The following is a 20,591-nucleotide window of genomic DNA, read 5'->3' on the forward strand; positions in this document are numbered from 1 at the left end:
TTGCAGAAAATGCTTTTTTTGTGTGTCAGTATAGAACTGACTTCAGTTACATACTCCCTTATCCTGCTCCAACCATTCATGGCTGCTTACCAGTGACTCTGAAAGGGATTTTATGAAAGTCCTAGGCTCACTGTGGGGTTTTTGAAATCATTTAGATGTTGAAAATACTCAAGTGAGCAGGCAGAGAATGCTGTACCTGTAAGTGGTTTTGTTGATGCAGGACTTAATTTCTAGAAAGGTAGTTTTAAGCCTTAGTACTTGTCACGAAATAGCAAACAGCATCTTAAGTCACTGTAGTACAGCTCAACTGATTTTACTGAAAACCGTCCCACAGTTACTTAGGGCTCCAGGCCTTCCTAAAGAGTTGAAGAGTTTTTCAGGTAAGTCGGTAATAATTCAGGGTCCTGCAAAAGCAGGGGCAGTCCTACAATTATAGTTAAGAGCTCTCAGAGTGGTGTGGCACTAAAGGCAGTGTTTGAGTATCACGAACTTATCCTGGCACAGCTACATTATTAGACAGCATCTTTCTGATAAGAATCATGAAATGAATTAATAAACACCTAGTGAAACACCGGTGTAGAGAGAAGACTGAAGATTAACGTCACTCAGGATTTGCAAATGGAGCAATATCGAAGCCAGTCAAAACTTCATTTTGTCTGGAATGAAACACCAACTTAGTAAAGAGACCATGGTTTACATTTGGGTTAGTTTTAAATAAAAGTTGTTTGGAATAATGTGCAAGTCAGAGAAGAGTTTACTATTACTGAAAATTTACTGAAGAAAAAAAGTTTATTTTTAGTTCTCAGCCCGTTAAGCTTCAAGCATGGTTCAGAAGGAAGATTATGTACATACTGACTAGTCGGAAGGGCTTTGACATTTTACAGGAACACTAATATAGTGAGACTGTCATAGCTGGTAAAATACAAAAGTAGTAATTTAAAGAAATTCTAGGAGCTAAGCAGGGATCTTTTGTTCCAATTCAGTCAAGTGTAGCTAATTAAGACTTGCCTAAATCCCATTTATTGAACATAAGGCAACACATATTTGAACACAAACTTCTTTAACCAGTCATCTCTTTTGTTTTAACATATTGGAAGTATTCAAGGTAGATGTTTCCAAGGATGTGACTGCTGGTAAGTAAGCCAGAACATTGGTAAGATTCTCTTAAAATGACAAGTCACTTACAGTAGTGCATGTGCTATTAAAAAATCCAGATTAAATTAAAAAAAAATCAATGTATCTCACTCTACCAGCTGAGTAATTTTAAAATTTATTAAGACAGTTCCATAGTTGTATAAACAGGGTTTATTGTACATGTGGAGTTGAAGAAGGAAAGAGAAGAAAGGTATATATTATATATATATGTACAGTGAGCCATTTTCATTAATAAATTTATCCTATCTTGCTTAATACTGGAAAGAGGAAATGTGACTGGCACCAAAGAAATTTAAAGTTGAAAAAATTTAAAAGCTCAAGTTCTGAAAATTATAAAACCATGGTCTTATGGAAGGAACTTAAAACATATATACATGGCAATTTAAGTGGTTTATACACTGAGTGACACAGTTGCATTTGTCTTTAAACCAACTTACAGATTTCCTATTAATAGAACTGGCATTAAAACTATTTAAAAGCTAGGATATAAATAAAAATTGGAGGGACTGCTCTAGGAACAGCCCAGTAAAGCAACTCACAGTAACTCAGTAGACATATTCAAGAATACAGTTCCCCTTGACCATCAGGGAAGTAGGCACTAACTGGGAAATAGTCCAAGTCCTGGTGTTGCAGTTGCACTGGAAGTCCGTCTCTTGTTACTGCTGTGCCATACACAATACCTTTTAAAATAGACCCCTGATTTCTCTGAAACATGTAGAAACTATTACGTTGTCTTTCTGAATCCCTTTAAAATAGGATAGATGTTTTCAAATGCTTCATAGATTTCTGCTCGTACTTTAGCACCTGAAAAATGATAGGGAATTAAGTTAGTTTGTACCTTTCACCTAATACTCTGTGTTAGCTTTTAGAATGTTTATTTTAATATGGCTCTATATAAAACCTACGCATATCCATAAATCCTTATTTTTACAATCTTTTTTAAAACATATTTCATAGAGAGCATACATTGCCAGCCTTCTGTTTATTTTGTCAAGTGTTACAACCTTCATTAGCATCTCTGTGCAGATGCTATACTTGCAAATGGGATTATCCTATAGATAATTTCCACAGAAGACCCAACTACAAAGCACAGCCTCGCAGGATGTTTCCGCAGAAAGGCCTAACTGATGGAGATTTTCTGAGTGTGAAAATCTGTGGGAGGAAGGTCTGGCAGTGGAGACTGCTGCAGAGGCCTGCCCATTCCCCACACTGCAGGGACATGATTCTTTTGTCTGCCTGTCTTGTGGTTTTTTCTCCATAGCAAGACACAGTACGAAGGGAAAAGGAAGGGTGTAGGTGGAGTGCCTGAGGTTGAAGAGGTCCTAGATCTCCCCTTCTTTGTCTGCTGTATCATGGGAGAATGGCAGCATCCTGCAGCCAACCTGCCAAAGAACAGCTGGCTCAGTCACACATACTCAGCCCACAAAAACAGTCTTTCAGATTTTGCCAGAAAGATCACCTGCAGTCTTACAGCTTTTTGGGCACCTGCATACTACATTAAGATTCATGATCATTGTTCAAATGGATCTAGCCAAAGGTGGTGTTGCTTCATGCATTCTCATCTGTTAAGGAATACACATAGTGCAGGTAACACATAGTGCAGGTAGCTTGGTATGCAGCTGCAGTGCTGAGCTGCAGGTTGGGATGCAGATTGAGCTGTGTGTGGCAGGACCCCCAGGCAAGAGGCCCCGTGAACTGCCGACCATTTGGGGTCCCTCCTCGGAGGCACCCAGCTCAGGCTGTTATTTTGTTATTGCACCAAGATTAGACTGTACTATGGGAAACCTGGGGTGGAGCTGGTAAGGAAACCTTGTCTGACTGTGTGAGTGTGCTGTGTGTAGGAAGTCAAGTGGGGCACCTGTCGGCTCACTGGAGACGATCCGCTGCAAACAGGCTTTGGTCCTGGTGCAGGTGGTGCTGGTGTGACTGCCAGAGTGGCTCCTGGATGGTTGGACAGGGAAGTTTCCTTAACATCATCCACAGAACATTCTATTAACTCTTCTTTCTCAGTACTGTCATCTCTAAAGGAAAGTACCTGGCAGCTTATGTATCCCTGTGTGTTCTCTGTAATACAGTCTAAATCTCACCTACTAGAGTAAGATACTGTCTTGACCTACCAGTTAAAACCACTTTTCCAGAAACAAAAATAAGCAGTACAATTCTTGGCTTGATCATTCTGTAGATTAATCCAGGAAACAATTCCGGCTCGTAGCTGTAAGAGAAGAGAGTGACAGTGTTTAAACTTATAAGCCTGTAAACACATGTTCCACTCTACCTAATGCAGGACCGGGCAGAGCAGATGTAGACTTCACTGAAACTTGGAGAGGGTAGTAGGGAAGATCATTTTGATGGTTTCATAATGGGCAGCCTCAGCTGCACCTAAGGCAGTGCAGAGATGGGAACAGTGCAAGGGAATAATCTAAACAGATGTCACTCTCTAAGCTAGCTAGTACGCAACAGGAATGAAACAAAAGCAAGCCTTTTTTTACCTGCTGAACTGCTGGTGTGTGAGTACCAATCCTTCCAGTCTGATGGGAAATTTCACATCGCAGCTGCCCACCATGTTCTGAATTTTAAAATCCAAAAATTTTGCTGGAAAGCCCAGTTTCTGAACAACTCTTGCATACTTCCTTGCTGCCAGTCTGGATTGCTCCTCACTGAAGTGAGAAAAGGATATCTCTATTATTGCCTCAGTTTTATATTACTTGAAGCAAACAGCATTAAACCACAAATATCTAACTGGGAGAAAAATGGCTGTGTGGAGGAAAAGGGAAGGTCACATGCAAAATTTTGGTATCTAAAATTAACAAGTAGCACTGGTTTTCATGCTAATTTTGGTAGTAATATCCTGGACACCACTAGTGTTGCACTCACTGTTTATGAGGCACAAAACAGTAAATTATAAATCCATATATTTCACGCTTTTAAAATATTGACCAGAGTCCCTCTAATGGGACATGAAAACTGTTATGTAAGTTATCACCATAGAACAACTCTGAACTACTACTGCTAGAAATACATGTTTCTATAAAAATCTCTCAACTGCCAAAATCCTCTGCTTGATTGAGCCCAGGAATTCGAATAGGTTTAACACAACTGCACAGCCTTACATGGTGTTACAGAATTCAGTTTGTTTCAGTTTTGTAAACAGCTGTGGATCTGGTTGTTCCTGATGCAGAGTAGGACAACTTGAACTTCAAGTGTCACCAGGCAGAGAAAATGTTTCCCTGTACAGCTCTATTCATTCATCTCTGCTCATTAGCTTATTCCTTCTGGATTCCTAGCAGAGTTCTTCAGAGCAGAATTTCTCTTCTGGCCACCAGAGTTAAACTTTTGTTTAGTTTTCAATTCTTGTGCTTCAATGATCATGTTAAGAGCTAACTAAGATCAGACGACAGGGACCAGAGACTTGGAGCTCTTATCCTGTGATGAATGAAACTATTCAAATATAAAAACCGTCTGCCACTGCCCCTACAGACTAAGCAGTTCCAGTGCATAGTCACTGAATTTTTAAATTATTAGAAAAAAGCACAGATAACTGCAAAGCCAAAAAACTGAATATAATAACCTCTGCAACCCAGTTTATTAGACTGGATGAAAGAGCTTCAGAAATAGAACTACCATTTCCCCTCTAGTTGGGAAGTCCCTTTAGTCATGAAAAGACAGTTTGCACAGAAATGTGTATTACACAAACAACTGTAAAAGCAACATTAGTTCTACCTGTATGACTTTGATGTATATATATATATATAAATAATATTACTTCTAAAGCATCATGGTACATGAGAAGAGACAGCCTGAATTAGTTTGCTTGTAGCCTAAACATACCTTTTTGCTCCTGTGCACACCATTTTTCCAGAGCTGAATATCAGTGCAGTAGTACGTGGTTCTCTTATTCTCATAATAACAGCAGCAAAACGCTGAAATGTGAGCGTTGAGACTATTAGTGATATATTGCTGTAATCATTACATTAAAACCAAAACTGCATCATCTAAGGAGCAAGTTACACTGTAGTGTAAAGAAATACTAAGTTCAAACATACTTACTCATCACTCAAAGTTTTCTTGAAATGCTTAGATCATAAGTAGCTTCAAACACACACAATGAGAGGTAGAGCCAGGCAGGAAGGATATTTACCATTGCATTGCTATTTTACTAAGTTAATCTCTCATTACTGTATATGCAACATATAAATAATGCTAACATTTGCATCAGAGCAATAGAGACAATTTCAAAAATAAATTTAAAAGATTTCCTCCAAACGTCTTCAAATTTGATCTGTTATAAGCACGATGGAAGACTATCTGCAAAAATTTTATGATCTGTTTTCTTTCTGTGTCGTAAAAAAATTGGACAGTGTTACAATAGCAGCAAACAGATCAGCTGGAGATGAAAGTTCTGTGTAAACAGAAGTCACCTTGGCTACCACAATAGGACACAGCAGCCTGATTAGCTCTACCTTTTTATTCTAAAGTAAGCATTTCCAAATTCTTAAACTCCTTGAAGCTAGAGATATTGGAAACTGATATGGGCATACACACACACACACACACAAGTAAACCCTTCTTTGTTGTATTTAACTTGGACTAGCTCACCATGCAGTCCCATGAATTGTTCTGCTGACATAACCAAGGCGGTAGCGTGGGTTACCCAACAGCACACTTGTCAAAATATGTCTTAAATAGTTCAGGCAAGCAACATCTTTCTGTGATAGATGAGTGTACTGACTAAACGTCAGGAGTGTGTTACATAACCCTCCTTTCTCTCTGACATGGAAAACAGTATTTCGTATTGATTATTCTAGCCTACGAGTTTTACACAGCCACCTACTCTCCTGCCTTAGGAGTCACCGGGCATGCTCAAATTTTTGCTGCATTAGTATCTTACTCACAATTATGTAACAGCATCACTGATATAAGCTTACAGTAACAGTTGTTTGACATATGCCTGCTTTAACCTTTGAGAACAGAGTGTGGGTAAACTGCAGCAAAGTCCTAAATACTAAAAGAAAAAACCCCTACGCCCCAGGAAAACTGAAGCCTTCTCAAGGTTAACCAATTCAACTACACAACACCTAAACTTTTATTAGTGTCCAGCTACTGTGGTTGCTAAGATAACATTTCCAAGACGAGCCACCCAAAAGAAAACTGAAGCGACATAATTTTCTTGATTTCACACTCCAGGTCCTCTGCTGTTGTTCAAGGTTTCCGAAGCTAAAAAACCCCACAGTTTAACAGACTACCACTTAGGAGTAGCAGGCAACTTAAAAGTCGATGTGCAAAAAAATCAATTTCACTTCGCTGTTTCACCAAACTTAGCCATCAGAAGCAATGAGATGGCAGGAGTACTGGGGGAGAACACAAGGGAACAGAGGGGAATTGAAACCCTGAAAAATGAGCAACTGCGCTGTGACCACAAGAATTCCAAGGGAGCAGCTAGGTGGAGGAAGTCACAGAGTATATAGAACAACCATGCCCATATGAACAGTGGCAGAGCTACCACAAAAAGCTTGGCCAGTGTACTACACTGTTGGTTGGGTTCTTCTACCAAATTACAACCTGGTGCAAATCACAGCTACCTCAGTATAAAAATGCTTTTTACTAATTTGACAGAATGTTCTAAGTTTATTAAAGATTTCTTTTTAAACTATAGTATAAAACTACATCTCTAGCAGTTTTTTTTGGTCTATTGCAGAAACCTGCAGCCACAACTTTTGATATACATTTCTCTTACCTTGGGATTATATTCAGCATTTCGGGCACGAAGTGCAATAGTTTTTAGGTCAAGTTTGCAACCAAGATTCACTGTGGACACAATATTCCTGAAGACAGGTGAGAGAAATATATTAAAAAGACAACAAGGAATTTGCGTGTCTTCCTCATTTTTAACAAAGCTTAATTAATTTTACTTTTTCATTATTTTGTTTCTCCAAGTGAGTTTGAATTACATCTTTCCTACTAACAGGAGCACCAAGCAGTGTTTTGACTCAGGAACTTCCTTTTGTAGGGCACTAGTTCCTAAGGCATGATTGCTGATTCCTCCTTTTCTACCAGCAATTATGAAAAGTGTCCCATGAGAAGAATCTCTATTTCAGTTTGGCTGGAAAAATTCTTGATTTTGAGAGCCCTTGCCACAATCAGAGAAGCTGCTGGAAACGGGAGAAAATGAGGTAGTACCATCTGAAATTTTCCTTGCTATGCCCTTCAAGGGGGAAGGTGCAGAACTAAGTGGGAATAGCACAGGAGGTAAATCCATTACCAGGAGATGGGATAGCAGGTCTCTAGAAAGTTTAAAAGAAGTTCCTAGATATAAAATTTTGTTTTCTGGGAAAATCCTGAAATTTAAAGGTCCTCAATGGTGGGGGGGTGGGGAAAGAGGAGTATGAGAAACTACTCTTTCAATTCACTTTATCCATTTCACTTTGTCCCTTCCATAAATTTCTGAAAAACTCTCTTTAGAACTAAAGTTCAATGAAAATAATTCCATACCTAAACTTAGAACTAGTTCTAGGGTTTTCTTCCCTTCTTACAAACTCAGTGTTACCCATGCACTAGAAAAGGGAACATGATGAACTCCTAAACTGCATAGTTAAATTTACAATGGTGTTAAATGAAGACATATCTAACACCCTCCCCAGTTATACTTAAAAGATGTATGGTTGACAAATCACTAAGAAACTGTTTACATTATTAAGTGGTTTAGTAATGAAGCTAAGCTAAAAATAAAAGCAAAAATTACTCATATTGCTACAGGAGACCCAAAAATTCTGAATCCTCCCTTTCCACCAAAATGCAGTACCCAATTCCTGATGTGCCTTTGGTCCTAAGTCTTTAAAAGGCTATCTGAGAAAGGACACAATGCACTAACACATGGGGCACTCACTGTAGTTGTGGCACTATCCCAGAACTCTCTGACGCTGGTGTTGCAGGAGTTATCGGTGTCATCGGAGTCATTGGAGAGGGGTACAGAGGTGTGGTTCCTGGTAAAGGGGCTGTGGTAAGAGTCTGTGAATGGAAGAGCTGGGGAGTTTGACCAGATGTTCCCTGTGTCGCTTGCTGTGACGTAGATTGTTGCGCTGCTTGTTGCTGCTGCTGCTGCCGCTGCTGTTCCTCTAATATAGACAGACTGTTGGTGCTCTGGACAGGCTGTGGTGTCAGTCCTGTGCCATATGGCATCATTGGGCTAAAAATGGGAATTCCTGGAGTCATTGCACCCTAGAGAAGCAAACATGAAAGAGAAACCACAGATCATGTTGATTCCATTTTGTTTTTAAGAGACAAAGTTTTCGGGGGGGTCTAAAAATAAATCTATGTAAATTGAGTTGATGATCTCAAACCTGGAGCACACAGTAGTAACTTGTTAAAAACAGAAAGTCCTTGGAAATGCTTTACAGAATAAAGCATAAACGTTTTACAGAATAAAACACTACCCCTAGGGATCTGACACGTTTCTCACACTACCTTGCAAGCATGTCTCAACTTTGACTCACAATTTAATTTGCAATTGTTTGAACACAGACTGTGCCCATTTCACCAAACACATTCTTAGCCCAGCAACAATCTATTATGCAGGTAGTTTAAAGGGCAACCACCAAAATTAAATTAATGTTTCCAACTTATCAGTCATGTTTCTACTTAGACGAACCCCATGTATCTGCATGTTTCTTATACCTCTGGATATCTACATTGATGGTTTTACAATTCTGCTTTATACTAGTATTATTTGATACCTAGCAGAATTTTTCACATCTGCAAACAAGAAATGGAAAATGCTTTCACAAAAAAAAAAATCAGATAATAGTTGCATTTTAGATCATTTGCTTTTACCTGAGGGGAGGCTAAGCCTTGAGCGTAGGGTGGCAAACTGTTGTTCTGATCCATGATTCCAGTTATTTCTTTGGTGAGGCCAGAAGTATTTCCTTCAATTAATTTAAATAAACGTCAAATCCTAGAGGATTTTTAACCGTTTAAAACATTCCAGCAAAGTAGCTTTTAAAGCCAAGCTGAAAGGTGCTAGGAAAACATCAGCTCCAGAGAAATATGTTATGAGTCTAAAACACCAAGAAAAATCTGAAAAGAAAAAGAGTAATATCTTGAGAATAATATCCAAAAATAAAATGAAAAGCAAACCTATGAGCTGCTGACTCAGATAAAAGACACACACCCACGTGTAAATACATATAAGAAAATTCACACATATGCACACACACATGCACAATCCATAAAAATAACCTTTTTCAGGCACACTCCATAGAAACTTTGCAGCGTGATTCTGCTGAAGTTCCTCGCAGGTTACCTGACCCACATGGGCAGGCTTCTGTCTAACCAAACCTCCCTGCACAAACAATTCAAGCTATTAATGCTCATTCTACTCTAAGCTTTGCTTTAGCTAGAAAAGCACAGATTTTTTTAGAATTTAATTCCCTTGACTATTAACCAAAAAGCTTACTGACACATTGCTTGTAAGTCTCTTCCTGACAATTTTAAGGCTTGGACTTTCAGAAGTTATTTTTTTCTTCTATGAGAAAAGCATCACTGGTCAAATCAGAACTAGGAAAACCTCTTATCCACTTCCCATAGACTTCAAACAACAGTGACATGTGCTTTATCAGAAAAAAAATAAATATGTGAAAACTTATTTCAGATGTACAAGTGATACATCCATATGATTTGATTTTTTCAACTATACCTCTGTTGCTGTCTTACAGAAATAAACAAGATAAGTGAAGAATTTAAATTTTATGTTATCAATGATATAAAATATTTTCCCATTAATTTGTAAGTTTCTTAACTATCGCCTAGAAATACTCAAGGTCATCTTCAGGCTGGAGGTTGGCCACCTCAAAATCTGAAGAAAGCTTATTCAGCCTTTTTTTTTTTTTTTTAAAGATATGAGAGCTTAGAATTACAATATTTACACTGCAGCTAAAAAGGTCTGCTTTTTTTTTCCCTCGTGACCATAAGATATTATGATCTTTACCCTCACCGAAGGTATCAAGCAGAGCATCCAGGTTTTATGACCTGGAGATAGGAGTACATTAGAAGCCTAGACATTATCCTGGAAGAAATAAAGCCAACTCCTCGACAGCCCAGCTGTTTGGTAAGAAGCCAGGTTACCGGGCATGCCAGAGCCTGCGGCGAGGACACCGGCTACGCAGAGGCCCGTCTTGTAACCACCTAACGAGGCTTGCCTGGATCGTCACTACAAACGCTGCGAAACGTTTTGGTCGAGGGAACAGAGTCCAAAAGCAGGAGACACCACGGAAGAGGCCCCGACCCACCCCCGAGGCCCCGTTCGGGCTCCTTCCCCAACCACTTCCCGGTGGTCACCGCTTCCCGGTGCCCTCCAACCCCTCCCGCTCCCCATCCAGCACCGGCCCCGGTGCCGCGCAGGGTCCCGCCGCTGCCCGCGCCCAGCCCGCCCCCGCCGCCACGGTCGCCGATCGCCCCTGAGCCACGCCGGAGCCCCGCGGCGGGGCAGAGCAAGGCGGCTGGGAAAGAGGAGTCCCTCCCCACTTTCCCCGCCGCGGCTCAGGCCGCCGCGGAGGCGCGGTGCGAGCCCGGCTCCGCGCACCGTCCCCGCCCTCCAGGCCCGGCCCGGCCCGGCCCGGCCCGCACCATCGCAGCCCCGCCGGCAGCCACCGCCCCCTCCGCGGGCAGCGGGCGTGCGGCGGCCGCGGCGCCCGGCGGGGCTCGGTACCTGCTGCCCCGCTCCGCTCCCGCCGCGCTCAGCGCCCGCCGGACCACGGTCCGACCCGCCCCCGCCCCGCCGGCGCGCCCAGCGCGTCACTTCCCGCCGCCGCCGGGAGAGGAACCGTCGCTGGGAAGAACCTTCTGAAATTAAACAAGGGCAAATGCGGGGGCCTGCACCTGAGGAGGGATAACCCCATGCACCAGTACAGGCTCGGGGCCGACCTGCTGGAAAGTAGCTCTGCGGAGAAGGACCTGGGGGGTCCTGGTGGACAAGGAGCTGTCCGTGAGCCAGCAGTGTGGTCTTGTGTCCAAGAAGGCCAATGATATCCTGGGTGCATTAGGAAGAGCATTTCCAGCAGATCGAGGGAGGTTATCCTACCCCTCTACTCCACATCTGGAGTACTGTTTCCAGTTCTGGGCTCCTCACTACAGGAGAAACATGGAGCTCCTGGAGCGGGTCCAGGGATTAAGGTGCTGGAATATCTCTCTTATGAGGAGTGGCTGAGGGAGCTGGACCTGTCCAGCCTAGAAAAGAGATGACTGTGTATAAATATCTAAAGGGTAGGTGTCAAGAGGATGGAGCCAGGCTCTTCTCGGTGATGCCAAGTCATAGGATGAGGCAATGGGCAGAAACTGATGGACAGGAAGCTCCACCTGAATGTGAAGAACTTTCTGTACTGTGTGGGTGACTGCGCACTAGAATAAATTGACCAGAGAGGTTGTGGAGTCTCCCTCATTGGAGATATTCAAAAACCATCTGGAGACAGTCCTGTACCATGTGCTCTTGGATGATCTTGCCTGAGCAGGGAGGTGGCCCACTGTGGTCCCTTCCAGCCTGACTGATCCTGCAGTGCACGAGACCTGGTTGCAGGGGCTGTGCTGGAGGTTGTTCCCCACATTATAGCTGTACAGACTTACACACTGCAGTGCTGCACTGGTGGCTCTTGCTGCTGTCCGTGCGCAGCACCCATGGAGGCTGCAGCCACTGCAGCTGTGCTTCCCAAGCAGAGTGACACGCTTCTCCTCCAGAACACCACGTGTCCCCTGCATCTCCCTGTCCCCCTGGCCTTCTCCCCTAGCACCACTTCAAGCTTCTACCCCAGCTCTTCTCTCATTTCCACTCATGCCATGGCACCTGGCACCGCAGCTCATGGCCCACCTCAAGGACCTGGACCCCATCTGGAGTACTGTGTCCAGCTCTGAGGTCCTCAGCACAAGAAAGACCTGGACCTGTTGGAGTGAGTCCAGAGGAAGGCCACCGAGATGCTTAGAGGGATGAAGCACCTTTCGTACAAGAAAAAGCTGAGATAGTTTGGATTGTTCAACCTGGACAAGAGGAGGCTTTGGGGTGACCTAACTGCAGCCTTCCAGTACCTGAAGTGAGCCTACAATAAAGACAGGGACTTTTTACAAGAGCATGTAGTGACAGGACAAGGAGGAAGGGCTTTAAACTGAGAGAATCAGTTTAGATTAGCTATTAGGAGAACGTTCTTCGCTGTGAGGATGGTGAGGCACTGGCACACGTTGTCCAGAGAAGTTGTGGATGTCCCATCCCTGGCAGTGTTCAAGGCCAGATTGGATGGAGCTCTGAGCAACCTTCTAGTGAAAGATGTCCCTGTCCATGGCAGCAGGGTTGGGACTACATGATCTTTAAGGTCCCTTCCAACCCAAGACACTCTGTGATTCCCGACCCTTGGTCTTCACAGCAGTTCTCAAGGTGCTCCCTCTCACAGAGCCAAAGCCACCCTGGGCCCTACCTACCCAAATACTAGATGCTCTTTGATAACTCCACCACGGCTGCTTATCAACCTGCGCGTTTCCAAGAGCGGGCACGCAGATGTCAGGGGCTGGCAGCGCTTGGACAGGGCAAGAACCGGTGCCTGTGCTGCCAGGAGGGCCCAGGCGCACACCGAGCTGCTGGCGGGGGCGGCGGAAGGACGGGGCGGGTGATAGCGGGGCACGGGCGAGCGCGGCCCCCCACCGCGGCCCCGCAGGCCGCCCGCCGGGGCACGGCGCTCGCCGCCCGGCAGAGCAGCCGAGAGGAGGCGGTGCTGCCGTCCCAGAGCGGCTCCGCTTCCGCCTCCGGTGCCGCCATTTCGCCGTGAGACTGCACCGATGGCGATGTTGTCTGCAGCGGGATACGGGCCCTCCCGGCCTGAGATGGGCTATGAGCTGGATGGGCCCGTACAGCATTACCGCTTCTCGCCCTACACCTTCAACGGAGGGTGAGCAGCCGCGGGCAGCGAGCGGGCCGGGACGAGGCGAGGGGGGGCTGGGGCTGGGGCTGCCGCGCCTTACTCCTGCTTCCCCCCGGTGCTCAGGGCGGGTTTGTCTCCCCTCAGGAGCTCCTCTTTGCAGAGAAAGAAGGGCAGCACGAGGGGTAGCAGGGCTCGGCCTTGCCCTGGGTCCGTGCAGCCTTTCAGGTTGTTCGTGCGTGGCTTTCGGCACACTCGGGCTCCCTAAACAGTTACTGCTCGTAAAATAAGCACCTTTTTTCCCCCGGGGAACGTTTTTCCGTGCCTCAAGAAACGTAGGAATTGGTCGTATTACAGAGTCATAGAATTGCTAGAGTTAGAAGGGACGTCTGGAGATCATTCAGTCTGTTATCTTCTTATGTTGGTCTTGGGTTACATGTAGGGATGTGCATAGAGGGGAACATAGCAAGGAATGTAACATGCTTGACAAAATGTGAGTCTGGATATAGAATTCCTATCTAGTCTGTTTCTGTGTTGCCTAAGAAAATATTTGTGCTGAAACTCATGATTATATCAATACTCTTCATTAAGGACTGTGCTGGCGATTGCTGGGGAAGACTTTTCTATTGTTGCCTCTGACACACGGCTCAGTGAAGGCTATGCAATTCACTGCCGGGACAGCCCAAAATGCTACAAGCTGTAAGTCCAGATCTTGCAAAAATTGAAACAGATGAAAGATGTTTTATATTGCTGACCATGTAACCTGCCTCCTGCTTTAAGTAGAATTCTTACACAAAAAGCACAGCAACAAAGTAGATTTTGGAGTCATGTCGAACATTGCTGTAATTCAAGATGTGATGTGATGTTGTAAAGGTAGCTAGTGTTGCATACTCTTGAAGTTAGCTGATAACAGAACTATTTTAGCATGATACAAGGCTTAATGTAAGCTAGGTGGTGGGTTTTTTTGGCTGGATAATCAGAAGAACTTTGGTGTTTACTGTAGCCAAACTTAATCCTGTGGTAACTCATTCTGCTTCATCAGGGCACCTAGTGTTAGTACGCAAGTGTGCCCCCTGCAGTCAGTTGTACAGTTTCTCTCTAGTTAAACACCCGGCACTTTGGAGAAGTGTTTGTTTTAGGAAAGGTAAACCTGTCAGTAGTTCCATTATTGAACTTTTTATGCTCATTTTATGCTTTTCTTGACTCACCTAGATAGCATCTCCTTGGTCTAAAACTACATTTACATTCATTCGACTGCAGCAGGTATTTACCTAGTAGGCTGCCATCATTTTTTGATTCCTTTTTTCTTTGTATTTTTTTCTTTTCTAAATTGTTTACACGGGATCAAAGGAACTTACATTTCTCCTGGCTAACTCCTTACTATATTTTTGACTCTCTGATACTACCCAAATGGAAATTGCATACTGCACACAATGGCTTTGTGCAATTCTAGTGACAGACTGAGAGAAGATAGCATTTTGAGGTGTTTTCTGAAGGACTGCTTTGTGTTAGTCTGTATGTGTTAATGTTTGTAGACTCCTCTTTACTAGAATTTAAATTTCAAGGGTGTGTCGCTGCGGCTAGTTCATGAAGCATTTTGAAACTGAGCAGAGAGCTAAGCTTTTGTAATGCATCTACAGCCAGATAACTTCTGTTGCACTGATACCATAAATGTCCTGTAACCATTGTACAAGCTTAATGCAGCCCTCAGGTCCGATGGAGTAAAATTTGGACCGAGCGATAGGATCTGTGGCTCCCCAGTATAAAACACATCCTTTAGCAAGACCAAATTATAATAGATAGAGTGAGGAGTGCATGCAGAAATTAAGAATTTCTTCTTATTGGTCTTACTGACATTTGAAGAAAGGTGGTTTGAAGACAGGCTTTGCATGGTCCTGTGCTTGATGAGTCATCTCCAAGATGTAGGTTGCAGTTACCTTTCATACACCACAGATCTGTTACTACATTTTAGACGACTGTTTTTGATAACGTTAGAAGAACTGAAAATACATTTTGGTGTTCTCAAAATAACCTGGTGTGTAAGAAAATGCTCTAGTTCATACTAAATCTAAAATTGCAACAAAATGTTACATTTTTCAGAACAGAACAAACGGTCATTGGATGCACTGGTTTCCATGGTGATTGCCTTACCCTTACTAAAATTATTGAAGCAAGATTAAAGGTAACTACCTGTATTATTGTATTTAGAAACTTACGTTCTTAATATTATGCTTGAATCATAATATTATGTGTTTTAAATACAGTTTTTGCTGTTCTTCAAATGTCTGTATCTTAACTGTATGGCTAGTGATAGATCAGGCAGGAGAAGTTGATGCTGTGTTCTTACTAAGTGTGACATCACAAACTTAAAGAATGGAGAAGCTGGAGAGGAGAGTGTTAATGAGGTAACATCTATTAATTGTAAAACTTTAAAGACATTTAAATTTTGGCTTGTAAGAAGGCTTTAACTTTTAGACAAGTGTGTTGTCAGTAATCATGCTAGTTAAAAATCTTGCTTAACATCAGATTCTTCTGTAGTGAGGTTACAGAAAATGTAATTTTGATTGAATGTCAGATTTAGTGTTTGACTTTCTTCTTGGATGTGCTCTACCACTGGCAGATGTACAAGCATTCCAATAACAAGACCATGACTACTGGGGCTATTGCAGCAATGCTGTCTACAATCCTGTATTCTCGACGCTTCTTTCCGTACTATGTTTATAACATAATTGGTGGACTTGATGAAGAAGGTAAGAATTTACACAAAAAAAGCTATAAAGGAGATTCTGAATTTCTGTGAGTGGAAAGCTATCCCTTTACATCTCAGGTGTATTGATGGAATAACAAAGTTTGTGTTCCTATTCTTAACACCTACTGTTAGGCATTATGATACTTACACAGATCAAATACATATTATACATCTGACTTGTTTCCTAGTTTTTGCTTCTAATTTGATCTTCTGTTTCTGAAGGTGTGAAAGTCTAAAAACTGTTATAAATATTTGATTACAAATAAAATCTCTACAAGTGAAATCTTTCATACCTTAGACTGGAAAACTTTTTAACAGCTTTGCTGGATTTCTTAATTGCACCTTTAAAGGAGATGTTACCAGTAAAATTGTGTATATTTTACCCAGACCTGTGAATGTGGTAGAGATTATTATATGTGAAGATTTACTCCAGAGACAGGTTTCTACAAAGTTATTTTTAACTGTTAACTGACGTCTGATGAAAATCACGATTTCTACATGATTTAATGTAGTTTAATGTACAGCCCTTCCAGGACTTATTTGGCTCTTGTCCAGTGATTTGGTTGAGTTGATGAAATACTGTGTTCTCTGGCTTTGAGAAGGAGCTCCGAGGTGGTCTTGTTTGGATAATTTCAGCCATTCCCTGCAGTTTGTTGTTACCATTAAGTTATATTGCTTTCCCAGTCTTGCTAAGACATGTCTGCGGTATGTGGAGTCTGGAAGGGGATTAGTCTCCCTTGCATAATGGTACATTTCAGATTATGAGGGTGCTGTAACAGTTGCTCAGAGTGTAGGTTTGCATGCATGGACTTAGCTTGGGTCCAGTAAGATTGATTTTTGATTTGGCTAGCTTTCTCAGGGCTCTTCAGCTCCTGTGCCGTACTGCCAAGTGCACTGGCCAGTTCATTGGATCTGGTGCAGCCTGTCTGAAGAGAAAGGCGGGGCTTGGCCAGGTCCTGCCTTTTGACTGGCATGTCCTCATCAAACCCCGATGCTTCAGAGCTGCAGTGTGTCTGCATCTCTGATGTTAGTGCAAGCCAGTCAACTTTGCACAACCTGGCCTGGCTCCAGAGGGAAGTGTCTAAGAGACCAGAGCATCATCCCTGGTTCTGGGAGTGCAATGCAGAGGAATAAAAGTATGCTTTCTGGAGGTAATTGAAGAACTGTGGTGTTAAGAACGATGTCTAAACTGCTTCTTGGTGTTAGCCTTAGAACCTCCAGGGTTCCTTCTGCAGCACTATGCTCTGGCATATTTTTCTGCTTTGACTGCACATCAACACTTTTTCTGTGGTAAGTACTGTAGAAAACGTCTGTTGGAGCATGATTGTAGCTTAAATAGAGAAAATAATCTTGGAAATCATACCAGGCCACAACCATAGTGAGCCTACTGTACAAAGCATTGTCTGAACATACTGCAGTAAGTATTGTTTGGTAAAGGTTTTCTGGGATCTGTGGTGTTCCTGACACTGCTTACTGAGAGTGCTAGTTCTTGTTGTATATGCTTATCAGTGTTGAGAATCTTTCTGTATTGTTACTAGATGCTGATTTTTTTGTTTGATTTCCAGGAAAGGGAGCAGTATATAGCTTTGATCCAGTGGGCTCATACCAGAGGGATTCTTTCAAAGCAGGTGGATCAGCAAGTGCCATGCTGCAACCTTTGCTGGATAACCAGGTAAAATAGTTTATCGGGTTTTGGTTTTTTCCTTTCATTATCTCAGTAAACATTTGTGACATTCAAATTAGTGTAGCTTTACTTCTGAGAAGTACTGCTTTTGAGAGACGTTTGAAATCTAATACAGGTATGACCTGTTAATCCATACATTTATAAATTATGTGGCATTACTTTCTCAGGAGAGATCAAAGTTTTGCTTTAGGATCTGTTCAGGTTTTTAATATGTAACTAACAGTGCAGCACCTGTTTAAAAGACAGATACATATTTTAATTAGGGAGTTGGGTTTCTCATAGAAGTTGTTTAGGGGTTTTTTTCTGGGTTTTGTTTTTTAGGGTTTTTTCTTAGCTGATAACATAAATGTGCCTGTTACTTAGCATGAAATAATACCAAAATAAGAAGGTATAATTAGTACATACATTTTATCACTTAATATACACTTCTTTAAGTCTTCAGTTTTGTACAACTCAGATACCATTTTCTAAGAATATTCTTACATAAAATTAATGGAAAGTTATTCAGTTGACTCCGTGTAAAAATACTCTAAGAATATTTTCGTATTTAGTTGATGCTGTTAGTGGTTGAATGGGAGAAATACCAAAGCATGTTTTACTCATTTTATTCGCTGACGTCGGTGTTGGTATTTAGTCAATTGAGCCTGATATCAACACAAATTTTGTGCTTAAAAAAGTAATAAAGGAATAAGCACTCTTGACTCTTATCAGCTGAGAAAGGAATGGAATCTTTCCTTTTTTTTAAAATTTAAATAACAGCATGTTCTCAGCTTTGACTTAGTTTTGAACTTTATTAACTGAAGGAAATAAAATATCTTCTGCACAAACAAAGTTTTCGTAAGTGGTTTTTTATTGCTTATGAGTTTCAGGCAAAGTGCACTACTCTCCTCGTTTACCTGTTCTGATGCTTAAGTTGACACTTAGATTTATCAGGTAAAATGTACTATTTAGCACTATCAGATGTGCTCCAGTATAGACTTATTTTTGAATTCTAGGTACGCTGAGGAGTGTTTGCTTTTAAGAAATGTTCCTTGCTACAAGTGACTAGAGAGAAAAGGCTTGTGTGCAGTTATGATGCTGCTAACCCGGTGAAAAGTTTTTGAAGGATTAGATCAGTTCAGATCTGAATGTTCTTTGTGATCTTGTATATGCTGAATGAGCACGAGCAGCTGTGCTAGCTGTATACTGGATCTGGTTTTTGTTACTCTTCTAAGAGTATCAGCATTGGCAAAGTTTTCAACTGTAAACTGTGTGGAGGAACGCCTTTGTCAGCTTTGGGTTTTTAAAACAGACAAGCCTTTTCTTCTTTTTAATTTGTCTAAATCTGTTAATTCTAGTGCAGAGACTGAAACAGCTTTCATGCTAGATGGATCATACTTCCTTTAAAATGCATTTTCATCTTTTCTTAGATTGGCTTCAAGAACATGCAAAATGTGGAACATGTACCTCTGACCCTGGAAAAGGCTTTGCAGCTGGTTAAGGATGTCTTTATTTCTGCTGCTGAGAGAGATGTGTACACTGGGGATGCACTTAAGATTTGCATTGTCACAAAAGATGGAATTAAAGAGCAAAGTATCCAATTGCGAAAAGACTAATTCAGTTCCCTTATAAACAAGTATTCTATAATGTACAATTTACCTGTGTTATGAAGACATTGGTCTTATTAAATTTTTTCAAGTTCAACTACTGTAATGCTGAGTATTTCTTTGTTAGAAGTGGTGGTGTTTTTTAGAAACCAGAGCAGTTCCTGGTAAGGAAGCAGCTAAAAGTTACAAGTCAGTTTTGTTTGTCTCATCTTAATCTGTTGATCATTCCAAGTCCAATGAGAGTTTAACCCCCCTTCTCACAATCTCTTATGCTGCAATATGGGAGAGTTTAAACCTAATAAAATTTAGGTTCACAGACTATTCTGGTAATGCTTTCCTTTCAGCCTTGGTTTAGCGAGAAAAGCATCTGTTTTGTTCGTGCTGCCTTCTCTGCACTTCATAGCTTGCTTTTCCTGTCTTCTCCTTTCTCTCTCTGATGTGCTATCCTGACATTTGACTTCCATGTACTTATTTAGAGAGACTGCATGGGTCACCTGCAACCAATTTCACTGTGTAAGAGGGAAGAATGTTAAATGGAATTTTTCAGAGTTTAGTCCTGGACTCTGCATCCGTGCTCACTTCTCCATGTTTCTGTTTGGTTAATGCCCCAAATTTGAAGCATCGTTGTTTTCTGGCTACTGATGGAAAATAACGTAGTATGGAGATTCCTGAATGCTTTTTAATGTTTGGGAGCTTTGTTAGCCCTAGTACTGCTTTTGGTTCTTGGGAAATTGCATTAAGTGTAGTTTGTTTGATGTGCTGTATTGCACTTCTGGAAATTGGCTTGAGTACTAGGACCTTTAGAAAAAGAGAGCTGCATCACCAAGGGCAAAATAGTTTTCTCTTGCCTAGGAGTCCTTTCACAGTCTGTAGCTATTTAAAAAAGGACATATAAAATATCTCAGTGCTTGAGGTGGCATACTTGTTCTTTAAAAGAATAATTTTGCTGATGTGCTTGACCCTATGGTAACATCGTCTCCTGTTAGGGTGTGACTGGCTGCCTTCAGTGCAGCATTTTGGGTGCTGTGCATTATTCCTAGCTCTGGCTAGTCTTCACTAGCGATGCTAGTCTCAGGCTTTTTAAACCATTTAGATGATGGGTAGTATTTTGAACCTCAATAATTGAACAGCTAGTGCATTTAAACAGACTAGCTGTGTTCAAGAAATCCACTGAGTGGGAATTGAACAACTGCCGATTTCCAAAGTGTTTGTGAAAGCACTTGACCACTGGGTGCCAGTGTTGGACAGAGTAAGAAGGGAATTGTTGCTCATCCGTGGGGAACTGGGCAATGAGAAAGGCACATAGCATCTTAGTCTGAGAACACTGGGGCTGAAGTGACTTGGTCACACAAGTCAGAACTTCCAGACATGTTCAGGTAACTTAAGAAGATGTTTAATGTTTTTTGCAAAAGTCGGATTAGATTGATTGTATAAATGACTGTGTAGCTATATGCTGTCTATACTGAGAAAGCATATGATGCAATAATTCTAAGAACAGAAAGCTTATGCCTATTTAAAGTACAAATCAG

At 41.9% G+C, this 20,591-nt stretch overlaps 2 protein-coding genes across 5 annotated transcripts; one reads left to right on the plus strand and one right to left on the minus strand.

Moving 5' to 3' along the window:
• Positions 1-770: 770 nt before the first annotated feature.
• On the minus strand, positions 771-10,941 carry TBP (TATA-box binding protein). Of its 4 annotated transcripts, none has more exons than XM_064648866.1 (8): positions 10,856-10,941; positions 8,983-9,225; positions 8,039-8,370; positions 6,890-6,977; positions 4,984-5,075; positions 3,645-3,812; positions 3,273-3,367; positions 771-1,959 (listed from the first exon to the last, which is right to left on the minus strand). In XM_064648866.1, the coding sequence occupies exons 2-8, from the start codon at positions 9,034-9,036 to the stop codon at positions 1,880-1,882; spliced, it is 909 nt and encodes a 302-aa protein (XP_064504936.1). In that variant the 5' UTR covers positions 9,037-9,225; positions 10,856-10,941; the 3' UTR covers positions 771-1,879. The 4 variants fall into 4 exon arrangements, with proteins under 4 accessions (XP_064504936.1, XP_064504939.1, XP_064504938.1 ...); XM_064648869.1 differs by lacking the exon at positions 10,856-10,941 and adding an exon at positions 10,142-10,367; XM_064648868.1 differs by lacking the exon at positions 10,856-10,941 and adding an exon at positions 9,593-9,611.
• A 1,890-nt stretch (positions 10,942-12,831) lies between these two features.
• On the plus strand, positions 12,832-19,381 carry PSMB1 (proteasome 20S subunit beta 1). The gene is made up of 6 exons (XM_064648871.1): positions 12,832-13,073; positions 13,635-13,742; positions 15,144-15,225; positions 15,664-15,793; positions 17,358-17,464; positions 18,886-19,381. The coding sequence occupies exons 1-6, from the start codon at positions 12,964-12,966 to the stop codon at positions 19,069-19,071; spliced, it is 723 nt and encodes a 240-aa protein (XP_064504941.1). The 5' UTR covers positions 12,832-12,963; the 3' UTR covers positions 19,072-19,381.
• The last annotated feature ends 1,210 nt before the right edge of the window (positions 19,382-20,591 follow it).

This window comes from Pseudopipra pipra, chromosome 3, assembly GCF_036250125.1.
Source record: "Pseudopipra pipra isolate bDixPip1 chromosome 3, bDixPip1.hap1, whole genome shotgun sequence".
NCBI classification, from domain to species: Eukaryota; Metazoa; Chordata; class Aves; order Passeriformes; family Pipridae; genus Pseudopipra; species Pseudopipra pipra.

Bases quoted from the DNA above. Each gene is read 5' to 3' on its own strand.
- PSMB1 (XM_064648871.1), top strand. From the start codon at position 12,964: ATGGCGATGTTGTCTGCAGCGGGATACGGGCCCTCCCGGCCTGAGATG. The intron at 13,743-15,143 runs GTAAGTCCAGAT...TACATTTTTCAG, and splicing joins AGCCCAAAATGCTACAAGCT to AACAGAACAAACGGTCATTG. The intron at 15,794-17,357 runs GTAAGAATTTAC...TTTGATTTCCAG, and splicing joins TGGTGGACTTGATGAAGAAG to GAAAGGGAGCAGTATATAGC.
- TBP (XM_064648866.1), bottom strand. From the start codon at position 9,036: ATGGATCAGAACAACAGTTTGCCACCCTACGCTCAAGGCTTAGCCTCC. The intron at 3,368-3,644 runs GTAAAAAAAGGC...CTTCTCTTACAG, and splicing joins ACACACCAGCAGTTCAGCAG to CTACGAGCCGGAATTGTTTC. The intron at 1,960-3,272 runs GTAGGTCAAGAC...ATCATTTTTCAG, and splicing joins TGGAAAAGTGGTTTTAACTG to GTGCTAAAGTACGAGCAGAA.